Source organism: Petaurus breviceps, unplaced genomic scaffold (assembly GCF_028583685.1).
Source record: "Petaurus breviceps papuanus isolate PSGF00001 unplaced genomic scaffold, PetGlider_PUasm1.0 126, whole genome shotgun sequence".
Classification (NCBI taxonomy): Eukaryota; Metazoa; Chordata; class Mammalia; order Diprotodontia; family Petauridae; genus Petaurus; species Petaurus breviceps.
The window spans coordinates 35,271,161-35,288,157 of record NW_027185655.1 but is presented as its reverse complement, the minus strand read 5'-3'; the positions used below and the strand labels follow the sequence as shown (position 1 = coordinate 35,288,157).

At 41.0% G+C, this 16,997-nt stretch overlaps 2 protein-coding genes across 2 annotated transcripts in view; one reads left to right on the top strand and one right to left on the bottom strand.

Annotated features, from left to right (window-relative positions):
- Nucleotides 1-4,674, bottom strand: part of CYP2U1 (cytochrome P450 family 2 subfamily U member 1) — a 43,911-nt gene extending 39,237 nt beyond the window's left edge. Inside the window, exon 1 of the mRNA XM_069094838.1 lies at nucleotides 4,096-4,674. Coding sequence (XP_068950939.1) covers nucleotides 4,096-4,579 — 484 coding nt within the window. The 5' untranslated portion in view covers nucleotides 4,580-4,674. The remainder of the gene's footprint in view (nucleotides 1-4,095) is intronic.
- The window catches only part of PAPSS1 (3'-phosphoadenosine 5'-phosphosulfate synthase 1), a 524,017-nt gene that overhangs the window by 144,317 nt on the left and 362,703 nt on the right, over nucleotides 1-16,997 (top strand). The gene's annotated exons all lie outside the window — the stretch shown is intronic.

Below are 16,997 nucleotides of genomic sequence, written 5' to 3'. Positions count from 1 at the left end.
AAACTGGAAACTTTTTTGTTCATCTTAAAAAGCACTTAACACACATTACATCTTAGCATGTTACCTCTTAAGGCTGAAAAGGAATCCTAATGTTTTCAGACTAGAAAATCTTCTCTCCTGTGGATCATTTTGTAGCCCTGCTTTAGATAATCTCAATCTATGTTGTTCATGGTGCCTAGCACACTTGTCATTCAGTCATATCTGACTCTTCGTGACTCCAAGGACCCTGTTGTCCATGAGGTTTTCTTGGCAAAGATACTGAAGTGGTTTGTCATTTCTTTCTCCAGTGGATTAGGCAAACAGAAGTTTAAGTGACTTGTCCAGTTCAAACAGCTAGCAAGTGTCAGAAGCTGAATTTGAATTTCCTGACTCCAGCCAGACCCAGTATTCTATGCACTGAGTCATCTGGCTGCCTTGATTGACAGAGAGTAGGGGCTTAATAAATGCTGGTTGACTGACTTCATTGAAGTGTAGTGACCAGAACTTGCATGAATGTGTGTTATCATCAGCAAACAGTCTATAATGTTACCTATATCTCTTTCCTGGAGCAAAATAGATCAGTTGATTTTATTTTTCCCCCAAATATTTCACTCATTTATGATAAAATTCTTCCAATTTTGCCCCTTTCACACACAGTAAGATTTTTCTGCAGCAATTAATCTCACTTTCCAGATCTTAGCATCATCTGGATACCTGAAAATATCACTGTAATTCTGATTTATAAAAATATCAAATGAGACCAGCCCCCATCACAAATATCTGGAAGAAAATGTAATTCACATTCTAAAACAAGTGCTGTTTGTTACTTCCCTTTGTCTCTTATCTCTGAGCAAGTCTCTAGTTGGAAAAAAACATTCCCCCCCACCCCCAACCTAATGTTCCAGTTTTTACTAGCCTTTGCTTTCATCATCTTCCACTTAGATTTGTATTCCAGGATTTTATAGATCTTTTAAATGTATCTCTTGTTTCTTCACTCTCAGATCTAATACACCTACTTAATTATTTAGAACTCATGATTTTTCCCGTTATCAATTACAGATTTGGATCCATTATCTCCTCCTTTGCTTTCAAGAGTTAAGTAGCATCATTTTCAAATGCCAATATGGCTTAACTGGGTGTACACTATCCCATTCTTTTTTTTTTTTTTTAAAGCAATCGGGGTTAAGCGACTTGCTCAAGGCCACACGGCCAGCCATTTCTGGGCACGGCGCTGAGTATCTGAGCCCGGATTTGATCCAGATCAGCCCGACACTGGAGCCGGTGCTCCCACTCACTGAGCCACCCGGCTGCCCCTAAGCAATTGGGGTTAAGTAACTTGCTCAAGGTTACACGGCCAGGTGGTTCTTGGTGGGTGCTAAGTGTCTGAGCGTGGGATTCGATCTCCAGGTCTTCTCAACACTGGAGCCGGTGCTCTTACTCGCTGTGCTACCTGGCCGCCCCTATCCCATTCTTTCTTATGTATTGGAATAGTCTCAAATTTTCTTTAGCTGAATTTTATTTTTTTTTTTTCAATTCACAGAAATCCATTTTTCTGAATGGACACCCCTACCTTTTTCTAATGAAACATTTATCTTATTAGCAGTCCTCTTGATAATAATAACAATAGCTAGAACTTATATAGCACCCATTAGGTATCAGGCACAGTACTTAAGTATTATCCTATTTATCCTCACAATAACCCTGGAAACTAGGTACTATTATTATCCCAGTTTTTCAGTTGAGGCAGTTCAGGAAAACAGGTTAAATGACAGTCAATGGGGAAGCTGCAACCCTGGTATCTTGCATCTTTGCATTCCTAGTAAATCAATCAATCAATCAATATTTATTGAGCACCTACTATGTGCCAGGCACTGTACTAAGTGAAGATGTTAAAAGGGACGCTACACAGAAAAGATAAAAAAATAAACTGTTAGTGCTACTGGCCTTTATTTTCTTTCCCAAATCCATAGGATTCTGAGCTACAGCTAGAAAGTTATCTTAGGGGTTATCTAGTCCAAGCCCCTCATTTTATAAATTAGGAAACTAACACCCAGAGAAGTTAAGCTATTTGCCTAAGATCATCCACATTAAATAAGTTACAGATCTACGATCCTAACGGAGGTCCTTTGACTAAAATTCCAGGGATATTTCCATTTTACCACACTAACAGTCTGCTTCCAGATGAACTTCATGATTTAGGAAGTAACTCTTTAATCTAGCCCTCAAACTTTCCCTCCTCCTCCCCTTTTTCCTCTCCCTCCCCCTCCATTCTTTCCTTTCCTCACCCCTAAGCAGCTCCTTTTGATATCCCTAAAGACTTTCAGATAGCCTCTGATTAGATAGTATTAGCTGAGGATTAAACACAGATTTAAATGCTCACAGGACAAGATTACTAACCCAAGAGGAAAAGTTACAGCCAAATGGAGACCAATAGGAAAAGAATTTTGAGTATTCTGCTGGTGCCACAAAATGTGGCCCTGATTCAACAGTTTTCAAATTTAAATGCTGAAACTTGCTTTATATGGGATGGGCAAGAATCAAGGTAGCAGGCAAGGGATAAGAAGACTCTCAGGGACAATGCCTGGTACACAGTAGGTACTTAATGTTTACTGACTAACTGAAAGAAAAAAAAGATGAAACCCAGAAAGGAGTTTGTGATCAGGAATAAAAGTTATCTCCTGTAGCAATCTGTAAGGCATTTTCCAATGAGTCACGAAGTTGCTTCAAGCCAGCTTTATTTTTTTGAACTCAATGTTTCAGGTTACCATTGTTACCTATGGGCAATGTATGTAGACTTAATTGGTTATGCTTTAACAAACAAGACCCGAACAGAAAAGCTTTTGAAGTTCAGCACCTGTTTTCACAATTTCTTACTCAGAAGCTGAATGAAGATAGAATGTGTCCTTTAACTGTCTAAGAACACCTGTACTCACTAAGTGAACAGTGGCCCATCTGCATTCAAGAATATTTCACATGAGCACTTCTTCCTGTGGTTTTGTTGGTATTTTTATGTAGATCAGCACCTGCTCTCCCACCTACTAACTAGTAGAGGGTCACCTGGTACACATACCCAGTGACTTCTCCAGTCACACAGTCTCTGGTGCCAGAAGTGAGACCTGAACCCAATCCTTCCAGCTTCAAGGCCAGCTCTCTAAATCCACTTTACTAGACTGTCATTCTAGATAAATTTATAAAAATGGCTCAACATGAAGTTGGGGGGTTTGGGGGGGGAGGAGGAGTTTCAGAAAACACCAGTTCTGCTGAAAATGGGTAAGAGGAGCATTTACTGTGGGCATTACTATTGGTGCAAGAATTGAATGCGTTTCCTCTATCACCTTCATTATCCTTAGAACTTTCCAACCAATTTCATTTTACAGGCTTTTTTTTTTTAAGCAGGGGTTTTAACCTGGTTCACTTAAGCTTCTTTTCTTTAAAATGTATATATTTTGATAACTATATCTCATTATTATTGGCTTCCTTTGTATTCCTATATATTTTATTTTATACATGTAAAAACATTGTCCTGAGCAGTGCAAAAGCTCCACCAGACTGCCAAAAGGGGTCCATTACTGGAGCTAAAAGGCTCTAAAGCATCATCTAAATTGCACTGAAAATCTCAGCAGGGGTATCACATCATCCAGAGCAGATTAATCAGAAACAGGAGGGGAGAGGAGTGTGACCTTTTGTCCTTCCCTCTCCATCTTCCTATGGGGCTGGGATGTAGATGTGGAAGAGGAAATGAAAGAAAAGTTTTGTTTTGGTTTTTTTGCAAGCACCCTTCACTGAAGAGTCCAGGTACTGCCCACCAGCTTTTCGAACCTCGGTGCTTCCGGGAGTTTAAAAGACACAGGCTCATTAGGATCCTCGAAGGGACCTCTGAGATCACCTGTCGTCCAACCTCGTCGTTTTCCATATGGAGAAACTGAGGCCCAGAGAACCCTGCTTAAGGCCATAAGGATAGGATTTTAGCCCGGGTTCTCCGGCTCCCAATCCACTGCAGGTGCCACCGGACCCCGCAGTGCCTCTCCATCCCCATCGCCGCTCCTGGCAATGCCAGGCTCCTTCCTTCCACGTCCCACGCCACCTGCGCGGTCCCTGGGCACCCTGGGCTCTTACCCTTCTCCTTGGTGAAGATGGAGATGAGTGGCACCCGTGGCCGATCGCTGAAGACGTCGGCTTGCTGCACCAGTGCCTCGCGCACGCTATGGAAGTCGCAGAGGACCACCACCAGGTACGGCCCCAGGTAGAAGCTGAAGATGGGACCGTAGATCCGGGCCATGTGAGCCAAGATCACCTGCGGGCTGGACAGGCGGGGCTCCCCGGTCCTGGGGGCACAGCGCAGCGGCGAGGGCAGCGACGAGCTCCACCTCTTGAGAGCCGTGGGCAGCAGCACGAAGCCCAGGTTTCCCACCAGTGGCCAGGGCCGGGGACCTGGGGGCACCCCGCGCTGGCGGCTGAGCAGGACCCCCCAGGCCAGCAGCAGCAGCGGCAGCAGCAGCAACGGCAGCAGCAGCGCGCAGCTGAGCGGGTCCTGGAGCAGCCGCAGAGAGCCCAAGGAGCCCCCGGGGCCCGGGGCCTGGGGCCCCTCAGTGGCGGACATGCCTGCGGGCTCCTCTCCTGGGTATTTATAACCTCGGCCGTCCGCGCCCGCCCTGCCCCTCCTCCTGCTCCTCCAGTTTCTGCTCCTCCTCTGCTGGTCATCACTAGGAGCTGAGAGAAGAAAAAGAGGGAGGGAGGGGGGGAGGAGAGCCAGCCTTTGACTCGGCACTCTGATTGGCTGCAGCGGTTCTTCTTCTTCCCCAGTCCACCGTGACGCTACTATTGAACGTTGTGACGCTACCAGAATGGGGTGAGCGGAGACCCGTCCGCTGCACCCACTGCTCCCGCAGCCAATTCTCTTTGAAACTCAGTTACAGCCCTTGTCCTGGTCTGCTCTCGATGTCCGGGTCTCAACTCCAGCTCACGCCAACACCGCCCCTCCGCTGCTCTCCCTGGGTCCCCGTTAGTCTTCCCGGCCCTGGGCTGTAGGTCTGCAGGCTGACGCAGAGGCCTCGCTCCGACTGAGTCTCGGTGAAGTGGGAAGAAGGAGGCAGGCAGCCAATTTGTATCTGAGACACTGATCGAAGTTCCCGAGAAGCTAGGCAAATGCCCTGATGGGGTGGGCGAAAGTGGGCAAAGAGCCCCGAGAGTTCGCATGTTCGCTATCTCGGTGGGCCTTTTCATCTGGCAGTGAGATTTTTTAAAAAGTATTTAGGGAGGAGAGATGGCTTAAAAGCCTGTAGGTATTTTTTGGTCATCTCTTCCAATCCCCTCATATATATGAAGAAAGAGAAGCCTCCCAGGAAGGTAGTGACTTGCCCTGAATCATATAAAGTCACTGAGGTAAAATTTGAATCCAGGTTTTTCCGCTTCCAAGTTCTCTACACCAGGCTGCCGTCCTCGGGTCGTATAAGTAGTGACAGCGCTGGTACGATTGGAACCCAGGTGCCCCCGACTTCAAACTCCGCAGCCCCATAAGTTAGATTTGCTGGGGAATATTGATAACCAAGGTGAGGTGTGGGGGAAGGGTTGACATAGCAGCAGCTCACAGAATTGAAATAACCTTGGAGGTTAAATTGGACAACCTGCACAACCTTTTAGGCATGTCACAGGCCCTTCCTTGGAGACTTCCGAGGAGTTTACCCCCTCCAGAGGCAGCACATGCCATGTCTGGACAGTTCTTTGCATCAAGGTGAAATCTACTTTTCTGCAATTTCCAGCGATTTTTCATAGTTTTGCTATCTTGAGACAAGCAGAAACAAATACTTTAAAACAATGATCATGCATTGTCCCTCTCTCTCCCACCCCCCTCCATCCGCTAATCTTACCTTCTTCAGTCTATGAACTTCTTCAGTTACTGCAGTCAGTCCTGTGGCATAACCAAAGTTGGAAGAGACTAGTCTGAGTGCTTCTCCAGTCCAACTCAGACCTGACAAAGACTTCCCACTACAACAGACAACAAATGACTAAGGCCACCAATGAGGCGGAGCCCATTACCTCCCAAGGCAGGCCATTCCCCTTTTGTTGAAGTTGAGTCATTTCAATTGGGTGCAACTCTTCTTGACCCCTTTGGGGGTTTTCTTGACAAAGATACTGGAATGTTTTCCCATTTCCTTCTCAGGCTCATTTTACAGATGAGGAAACTGAGGCAAACAAGGTTAAGTGACTTGCCTAAAGTCACATAGCTAGTAAATGTCAGAGGCCAGATTTCTTTCTCTTTCCAAACCTATTGCTCTAACCCCTGTGCCTCTAAGCTGCCCCACTTTTGCACAGCTTCCGATGTCAGGACATTTTCCTAACATCAAACCTGAATGTGCCTCTGTGGGAATAAACAAAACATTTATCCAATCCATCTTCCACGTGACAACTTTCCAAATATTCAAGAACTGTTATCATGTCCTCTTTGAATTCTCTTCTCCAGACTAAATATGTCAAATTTCTTCATTTGATCCTTATCTATGAACTGGAGGCCTTTGACCAACCTGGTTGCCTTCCTTCCAAATATTCTCTAGCTTATCAGTGTTCTTTTTTAAACTGTGATGCCCAGAACAGATTTAAAACATAAAAATGAAGAGGTTACCCATAAAGAGGGTTAGGGTTGCTCTGGAGACCCCAAAATACCAACTCTATATCAGGTCTGAACAGGGCAGCATCACCTCCTTATTCCTTGAAGCCACACATCTCTTAATGAATTCTAAGATTGAATTAGTGTTTCGGCTGCCACATCAGACTGCTAATTCACATTGAGCTTTCAGTTCCCTAAAACCCCCACATCTTTTTGCAAGTCAGATGAACAGGTTTCATGGTCCTTAAGATTCAGCAGCAAAGTTGTAATAGTAATTAGCCTCTTCTTTAACCTCATTTAATGTTATTCATTACCTGTGTGACCTTAGACAAATGATTTAATTCTTCTGGGCCTCAGACTACTGCAAAATGAGGTGGGTTTTACTGGAGATAACAGCTTTAAAACCTTATGATTTTATTACAGAAGAAAATAAGGGTCATTCCTCAATTGATAAATGGTTAAAGGATATGAACAGACAGTTTTCAGAAGAAGAAATCAAAGCTATCAATAGTCAGATGAAAAAAAATGTCCTAAATCATTATTGATTAGAAAATTGCAAATTAAAACAACTCTGAGGTGCCACCTCATACCTATCAAATTGCCTGATATGACAGAGTAGGAAAATGATAAATGCTGGAGGGGATATGCAAAAATAGATACACTGATGCATTGTTGGTGGAATTGTAGACTGATCCAACCTTTCTGAAGAACAATTTAGAACTATGTCCAAAAGGATATAAAACTTTGACTCAACAAAATCACTATTAGGTCTCTATCCCAAAGAGATCAAAGAAAAAGGAAAGACTTATACAAAAAATATTTATAGCAGCTCTTTTGGTAGTGGCAAAAGAATGGGAAATTGAGAGGATACCCATCAATTAGGGAATGGCTAAATAATTTGTGGCATATGATCGTGATGGAATACTATTGTGTTATTAGAAATGATGAGCAGGGGGTGGTTAGGTTGTACAGTGGATAGATCACTGGCCTTGGAGTCAGGTGGACCCAAGTTCAAATCCAGCCTCAGATACTTGCTAGCTGTCTGACCCTGGGCAAGTCACTTAGCCCTGATTGCCATCCCCCAAAACAAAGCAAAATAAAACAAAACCCAGCTATAGAAATAATGAGCAGGATGGTCTCAGAAAAATCTGAGAAGACTGATACAAAGTGAAGTGAGCAGAACCAGAACATTGTACACAATAACAGCAACATTGTAAGGGTGATCAACTATAAAAGACTTAGCTACTCTGACCTGTACAATAATCCAAGATAATTCCAAAGGGCTAATGAAAAATGCTACTCACTTCCAGAGAACTGATGATTGCTGAATGCAGATTGAACCATGCTTTTTTATTGTATGTTTCTTGCTTTTTTTTTAACAACATGGCTAATATGGAAATGTTTTGCATGATTTCAAATATACAGTTGATATCCTATTACTTGCCTTCTCAATGGAGGGGGAAAGGGGTGGAATAGGAGAGAATTTGGAACTCAGAAAAATTTTTAAATGAATGTTTAAAAAAAGAAGAAATTTTGGTTCAGGACCTTATTACCTACTTCTGGATTATTATAATGGCCTCTTAACTCCACTATCTGTTTCTTCAAATATTACATCACTATTGGAGTAATTATTCTGACAAAAGGCTCTGATTTTAAAACTTTCATTTTTATTCAAAAACCTTCATTAGTTCTACTTTTCCTACAAAGTGAAGTATAAATTCATAAGACTGGCATTCAAGGCTCTTCACAATCTGGTTCCAACCTGTCTTCTTAGCCTAATTTCACAGTCCTTCCCTTCACATGACCTGGATTCCAGCCAAATTGGAATACTTTCCATCTTGTTCCCATCCCATTTTTCTTTCCTATGCCATTCCTCATATTTACATACATATTCTTACATACATACATACATAATACATACATATTCCCTCCCCCACCCCCACATACACTTTCTTCAGATATGAAGAAGGTTCCTTCTTTTCCTTGGAGTCTTAAGTCTGCTACCACTTCTTCTTCATGAAGCTTTCTTAGTACCCCTCTCAACCCTGAGTTAACATCCTCTCCTCAAAGTTCCCATGGCCTTTGCCTGCCCTAGACTTCTCCTTTGCACTTATCAGACTTTTTCTTATATCCCAGTTATTTGTATATATGTTGTTTCTCTCATTCCATTAGTCTAGAAACTTCTATGTAATATCCACTTTTGTAGCCCCAGTGCCTTGTGAAGTGGCTTAATGGATAGTGTTTGACTTGGAGTCAGGACAACTTGAGGTAAAATCCTGCCTTAAGACACTCTCCTAGCTGTGTGGTCTTGGGCAAATCAACTAACCTTGCTCAAACTCAAATTTTTCACCTGTAAAATGAAGGAGTTGGACCTGATAGCCCCTAAAGTCCCTTCAAACTATAATCTATGATAATATGATTTATGATGCCATGGCTAATGTTTGTTGAATTGAATTGTATGAAATAAATAAAACATGAAATGCTAGCCTAATATCAATACTAATCAAATATAAAATGTTTGATGCTCTGAATTTCAGCAAAGATGGTACCAGGATTTTTTTTTCTTTTTCATTGAAGCCAGGAAGGTATTTTAAAGCTAGCTTTCCAACCTAAATGGCTTCTTGCTAGGCATGGCGATTAGCCAAAAAAGGTTGAAACTGTACTCTAGAATGTCTAAGTACCTATTATGTTAGCAGGAGTAGTGTCCAATTCCCTCCATTTGGAAAACTGTAATTGTCCAGCTGATTCTTAAATCCCCAGGAGGTAAACAATGAGTGCCATGCCCATCCAAAGTCAGTGAACAAGAACAGAGAACTTAGAGTTGGGAGAGACTAGAAAATACTGGTTTAAAAGGATTGTAAATGATTTTTAAACTGTTTCTGTGTACTTTGCCCATTGGTCATTCAAAAAAAAATCAGCACCTTCTTTTCCTCCAATCTATTTCTTTTGGAAAGTTGACCCTGCATATTATACTTTGGGCCATTAAGGACAATTAAGCCAGGAAATTCTTTAAATATCTAGAATATTAAAAAAAACTTTTTTTCTTATTACATATAATTTTTTTTCAACATTTAAAAACCATTTTGAGTTCCAAACTCTCTCTCCCTTCTTTCCCCCTCATTGAGAAGACAGCCAATTTTATATAAGTTATACATGTGCAATCATGCACAATATGTTTTCATGTTGGTCATCTTGTGAAAGAAAACAGACCAAAAGAAGAAAGAAAGAAAACCCAAAACAAGAAAAATAGTATGCCGGGGCAGCCAGGTAGCATAGCGAGTAAGAGTACCGGCTCCAGAGTCAGGATGACTGTGGAGATCAAATCCTGGGCTCAGACACATAACTTTGAGAAAGTTACTTAACCCCGATTGCTTAAAAAAAAAAAGAAAAGAAAAATAGTATGCCTCAGTCTACATTTAGACTCTATCAATTCTTTCTCTGGAGGTGGATTAATTTTTTTTTTCATCACAAATCCTTTGGAATTGTCTTGGATCATTAAAACCAGGCAGTTCTTAATTTGTGCCTTATTGACTCCTCTCCTCATTCTTTGCATGTATCCCTTCCTGGAAGGCAGTGTGTTATAATGGAAAGAGAAATAGACCCAGAGTCATAAGACCTAGGCTAGATTCCTGTATTCTCCCCTTACCACACTACTCTGGGCTAGTCTTAATCTCTCTGTGGTTTGGTTCCTGCCTTTGTAAAATGAAAATAACCATATACTTACTACCCACTTCACCATGTTTAAGCAAGCAGGCATTTGTTAAGCACCACCTATATACCTGGGACTATAAGACACTGAGAATATGACAAAATTGAAATGGTTCCTGCTCACAAGGAATTTTCATTCTATTGAGGGGTGGGGGTGGGAAAAGCCATAAACATCTGTAAGTATACAAAAAATATACTTGTAACACCCCTGGGGGGTGCCAAGGAGTTGCAGTAGATGCTAAAGATAGATGCCTGCTGGTCCGGACAAAAATCCTAGTGTGTCCTGGACTAGTGATTGAATGGGCAGAGACTGTGTCTGAAAGGCACCCTATGGGAGGAGAGAGCAAAAGAGCGGAAACTTCGGATAAAGTGATATTATTAAGGACACTGAGGGTGGTGTTGCAGAAAGAATAAGGACCTCCATCAACCAACGGCAATTTGAGCTGAGGTCACTTCTATGGCAGGCAGACACAGAATACTGGACTCATTCTGCTATTATTTACATTCCCAGTGCTCTGCACAGTGCCTGGTATATAGTAAAGCATTTAATAAATGCTCTTTGACTTGACTTGAGATGGAACCGGTGATTCTTGTTCTCCTGTTCTTTGCTTCCCTTATGTCATCTCATTTTCTCAAAAAAGAAATGAGCCTGCTTTCCCAATCTTCTATCTTTGAGTTGCTTTTAGTTTCTTTTTCACCATTTGTTTTATTCTTTAAATTTTTATCTTTATTCTTAATTTAAATGCTCCCCCTACCCAAAAAGTGTGCGTATATAATGTTATCATATTATATTACTATGTTATGTATTATATATGTATATATACATACACACACACATATATACACTTTTTTGGGAGGAGTGCTTAAGTTCACATATATATTAGATATATATTGTATGTGCATAAACACAAAAAAGGATTAGATCATATATATAATGGTGAACTCCATTTCCTACAGCTCCTTTTTGAAAAAAAGTTTGTAATGATTCTACCTGTTACTTTCAAAGTTGTCGTAATTGTGCTTCCTTTTAAACATCTTTCTGTTCTCTTCTGTGTATTTAAAAAAAAAAGTTTCAATGGCCTCCTATTGTGGGATATCACTTTTGTCAACTCCCCACACCGCCCCAAGCATATTCAAGCAAAATGAATCCACATGGTGGCCATGTCCAAAAATGCATGTCTCTTTTTGCATTTTGAGTTCATCCCCTCTCTGTGAAGAAGTTTGTGACTTATTTCATTCTATGTCTTCTAAAGATAAGGGTGGTCATGTTATTATCAGAGTTCTTAAGGCTTTCAAAGTTGCTTTGATCTTCAGTATTGTTGTCCTTGTATAAATTGTTCTCTTGGCCCTGCTCATTTCATTCTGCATTGGTTCATACTACCCAGGGTTCCCATAATTTCTTACAATACAGTAATATTCTATTACATTTATATACCACACTTTGTTCAGACGTTCCCTAACTGATGGACTCTCCTTTGGATTCTAGTTGTTTTTTCTTGTTCCCTCCCCCCTTGAATTTCCCCCTTAGAGATCAGGAGGTTTATTTTGCTTTATAGCTATTTTCTCTGGGTATTCTTAATCTCCCCCACCCCTTGATCTCCTGTTGAATTTGATGCATTTCTACATGAAACCATTTGGATGCATAGTCAACCCTCATTTGACCATTTCAGATAAGAGTAACATTCATCATTTTTCTATACTCTTGTCATATATATCAACTATAAGAAATAACAGGTTTCACCCCTTTTTTTCTCCTTTCTACATTAATATATTCCTTTTGTTCTTCTCTTCCTTCTCTTCAGATCCTTGGAACAGAACCAATCTATCCCCAGGTCATCTGTTTTAACTTATTTAATTCCAGAGGTGTGCTGGCAGATGTTTAACAACCAGCTCTTAGAGGGAATCCCCTCCCTCCCCAATCTTACCAAGTATACAGTTTTAAATTTAATCTGCATTATTAACATTTTCTCCAAAACTTTCCTACATCTAGACAATCAAGAAAGCAATAAATCATGACTTGCTTTATAGTGTTTGGCAGTTTCTGAGGTATAAGCCCAAACATTGAAAATCTGACAAATCAGCTGAGCCTGTTTGAACTAGCTCCAGCACAAGCCTAATCCTTCAAAATACCCTTTGAAGACATTAAGGTTCTGAAAGGGTACTTGTTTCTTGTCTTAGTTATTAAGATAACAGATAATATATGGAAGGAAACAGTTCTATCCCATCATTAACCAACCTGAATACTAAACAGCCCACCCCTTACACCAGAAGTAAATATGCATGTGCTGGTGCTGCCTTTATTCACAGTCCCCTTTCCTTTTGCCCATGGACTTCTGGCTAAATTTTTGTGCAGGTCTGGGGTGGAAGAAATCACTTACTGTAGTTCCTTGTTAGAAATCTTGATCATTATTCCACCTGATGAAAATTTCAAGTTTTTTTCTGGAATTAAGTATGTGGGAAATGAACAATCTGCCTCCATTCATCAAGCTACCATTTGTTGGAAAATAAAGCAGTTTCTTCAATTTGTGAGTGTCCTTGGGGTAAACGCAACTAAGAGAGAGGCAATGGTGAGGTTCATAGTTGGAGAGAAAGATTATAATACCATTGGGATTTTTCCCCTGGAATAACTGGGGGAGGAGAGGTGAAATGAGCAAAAGAGATTTTATTCATATTTTAATAGCTTTCCCGAAGAAGAGAAAGAACTCAGGAGTCTGAATCAATAACTAGACACATCTTAGCATCACGTCCTAGTGGGGGAAGGTCTATAATGGAGCTGGAGTAGCCTTTCTGAGTAAATCACCTTAGATATGTCCTATTCACTTTGTTCTTTCTTGGTTAGCTTTGAAAGGTTAAACCCTTTCCCTCCAAGGTCCAGAGCCAAGGGCATTTCAAGAAGGTTACACTTAAAAAGCAGAGCTGGGAAAGAGTGGCACTACCCATGTGAAGGTGACAGCCAGCCAAGAGAGAGCTCTGCTCACCATCCAAGTACCAACACCCATCATCATTCACTTGTAGATATATAAAATAAATGCAAGGTAGTATGGGGTTTTTTGGGAGGGTGGGGTAGGTTAGGGAAAGCGTGAAGGAGACGACCACCTAGCAATGGGGTTTTGTGGAAGGAGAATCAGGAAAGCCCTAAGCTAGGTAATGCAAACTCTGAGGAAGGTTGTGGTGAATAAAGCATTTTGTAAAATGGAAAGCAGTATAATAAATGTGAGCTAGCCAGTTAAAAAATGTGTTAAGCACCTACTGTATACCAGGCACTGTCCTAAGGGCTGAGGATAAAAATAAAGGCAAAAAACAGCCCTTGCCCTCAAGAAGTGTATATTCTAATGGATAACAAATGTGAATTATTATTACTTTCTTTTATTCACTCTTTTGATTTGTCTTTGATTCATCCCTTTCTTTCACTGCCTATATTCAATCTCTCATTAAATCTCATTGATTCTTTGCAGTTTTTATCTCATCTCCATCCGTTTTTCTCCATAAATTGAGGCCCTCATCACCTCATGCCTACATTATAGCAGCCACTATCCTAGGAAATGAACCTACACAATTTTCGTCATTTTGTCTTCTAGACCATCCTATGGAAGTATGCCAGAGTAACCTTTATTAAATGCTACTGTCATCATATTTCTCTCCATCCCAAAAGCCTGCCATGGCTTACTGCCACCCTCATCAAGCCAGCTCGCTTTCAAGCGCTCCGAAAAGTAGCTACGTCCTCTATCTATCCAACCTACACCAATGACCACAACAAAAACCTTTTTACTAAACTCATGCCATGAACTCACCTTTTCTCTGTATGCTCCATCATTATGCTACAGCTGTGTATTCCTAAATGCCTATGGAACATTTGGAACTGGATATCCTTTAGGCATCTCACACTTACCATGTCTAAAACAAAACTCATCTTTCTCCCCACATCCATCCTTCACTAGAAATTCCTTATTTTTGTCAAAGGCAACACCATGCTTCTGAGTCCTCCACTCATCACCTTGGAGCCATTCATGATTTTTTGTGTGTTCAGTCAGATGCCATAGCTGGTCGATTCTATGGCTACAATATCTCTCACATCCATCCCTAATTCTCCACTCACCCAAAGTCACCTCCCTAGTTCAGGATCTCCACAGTTCTCACCTGTTATGGGAAAGATCTCATGTAGAAAGGGCAAGGTCACCCACTGCATCCTGGGCCATCATCAGTCATCTTGACTTTTGTCTGGCTACTGGAGTTGGATGACTGGGGAGGAGAGGTTGAGGTTGATGACTTTGGGCATCCTGTCTTACTTAATCCAATTCATGTACAAGTCAAGATATCACCCTCATGAAGTACTGGTCTTCTAGAACTAAGGAGTAAGTTTTCATCTGGAGTTCTACAACACCTTCCTTACCTTAAATCTCTCCCCTTTTCAATCCAACCTATACCCCACTGCCTTAGTAATATTCTGAAAGCCCAAGCCTTGACCATGTCACTCCCTTCCACTTCTCAGTGACACCCAAAGACATTCTACTATCTCTAAGACAAAATGCAATTTCCTTTGATATTTAAGGCCTTTGGCAACCTGGCTTTAACCTACTTTTTATTTATTTTTTATTTTTTTGCTTTTTGGAGGGCAATTGAGGTTAAGTGACTTGCCCAAGGTCACACAGCTAGTTTTTATGTTAAGTGTCTGAGGCCGGATTTGAACTCAGGTCCTCCTGATTCCAGGGCTGGTGCTCTATTTACTCTGCCAACTAGCTGCCCCAGAGTTTCCTCATCTTTAAATGGGAATAATAATCATGCCAATCTCACAAGGTTTTTGTGAGGATTAAATGAAATAAATGCTAACCTTAAAGTATGACTTAGATGCTAGCTATTCTTGTCATTATTAAATGCTTATTGATTGCTTAGTTCTTCCCACCCGAAATATCCCTGATTCCTTCCCTTTTTGTATTAAAATATTGATTCTTAAAAGCCAGGTCCATGGAATCTTTCCCCAATCCTCAGGTTACCCTTATCTCCTTACTCCACAACCCAAATTCCTTTTGCTTATAGTCTGTACTGTGACATTTGAGTTGGAATTTGTTTTGCTGTTTCTTTTCTTTTGGATAGTTATTTCATGGGCATTAACCTCATCTCTCTGACAAGATTTTAAATTCTCGTGGTCAAGAAGCCTGTCTTACCATCTTTTGTATCACCCACAGTTCCTAATACGGTTCTCTGTTCACAAGATCAGTTGAGAGCTGAAAGGGGCCTCAGGGGTCATCTAGGGACTTAACCAGGATCACACCAGTATCTTAAGCAGTATTTGAACCAGGGTCTTTTGGGCTCCATGTTTAGCTCTCTATCCACTATAACACAACTCTCAACCAACAAAGTTGGTATTCACAAATTTGATTAACTTGGTTTAATAATTCAGCATCAACTCTTTCCCCTCTTTGCCTCCAAACTGTGACTTAAAAAAATATGAATAGTATTTAATAAAATGAAGATTCTGATGTCTGAATGCTGAAAAGGTCCAGGGAAAGCTCTGACAGCAATGTGGCTTTAAGGAGAAAGTGGAATTTGAACTAGACCTTAAAGGACCGTCAGAATTATACACAGGGCATTCCAAATGGGGGAGGAACATCTTGATAAAAAGGCAAGGAGGTAGGAAGGAAGCTGGCATTTATAAGGTACAGTGGGGAAACCCTGGGGGGAGTAGGATTGGAGATGGATATAAAACATTAGAGGTGGAGAATAACAGGAGAAAAAATTGGTTACAAAGGATGAGCCCAGATTACAAAGAGCTTTGAAAACCAGCAAGGAACTTCAGTTGCCACAATAAGCCTCAAAAGTAGGTGTAGCAAAGTGTAGAAAATCATCTTCTTATAATAACCCTGTAAAGTAGGTTGTATAAACCTCCCATCTTAGAGATAAAAGAAACCCAGTGAGAGTGTTAAGTGAACTTTCATAATGTCACACATTAAATGTTAATAGGAAGGGTTGAGACGTGAACCTGTTTCCTGACTGTAAAACTAAACTTGACTATACCAGACTGCCCTAAAACTACAAACTAAAAAATAGATTATTACTGGTTTAGCATAAGATATACGGCTCTTCAAGATAACTGGGTAGTTTGGTAATGGAAAAAAACAAACAGAAAAAAAAGTGTTTTTATCTAAGAGATTTATATTGTCAAATGATGTGGGATACTGCCACTATTATGGATGAACATTTTAATACCCCATGTGAGAAAAATAATCTTGTTTTACTATACATTGCTAATATATGTGTACAAAGAAACATTGTTTTCAGATAGGATCTGAAGAACTTTATACAGAAAATAATCTGTGCTGTAATTGTGAAGACTTGGATCTCCTTATTAGCACTTTTGGAGCGATGCCTTGTTTGTGTGGGAACAGCTTAGTATAAAGAGACACAGAAATCTTTTATTTATTAAAAACTAAAGAAATATGAGTGTAAAGAAACACAGTTTCAAGGGTATGAAAGAGAGTGGGCTGGGAACGGAAGGGAAGGGGGGAGGGGAGGAAAGGGAAGGGAGGGAGGGAGGGAGAGAGGGAGGCACTGAGGGAGGAAGGGAAGGAAGGAAAAGGAAGGAAGGAAGGAAGGAAGGAAGGAAGGAAGGAAGGAAGGAAGGAAGGAAGGAAGGAAGGAGGGAGGGAGGGAGAGAGGGAGGGACTGAGGGAGGAAGGGAAGGAAGGAAAAGGAAGGAAGGAAGGAAGGA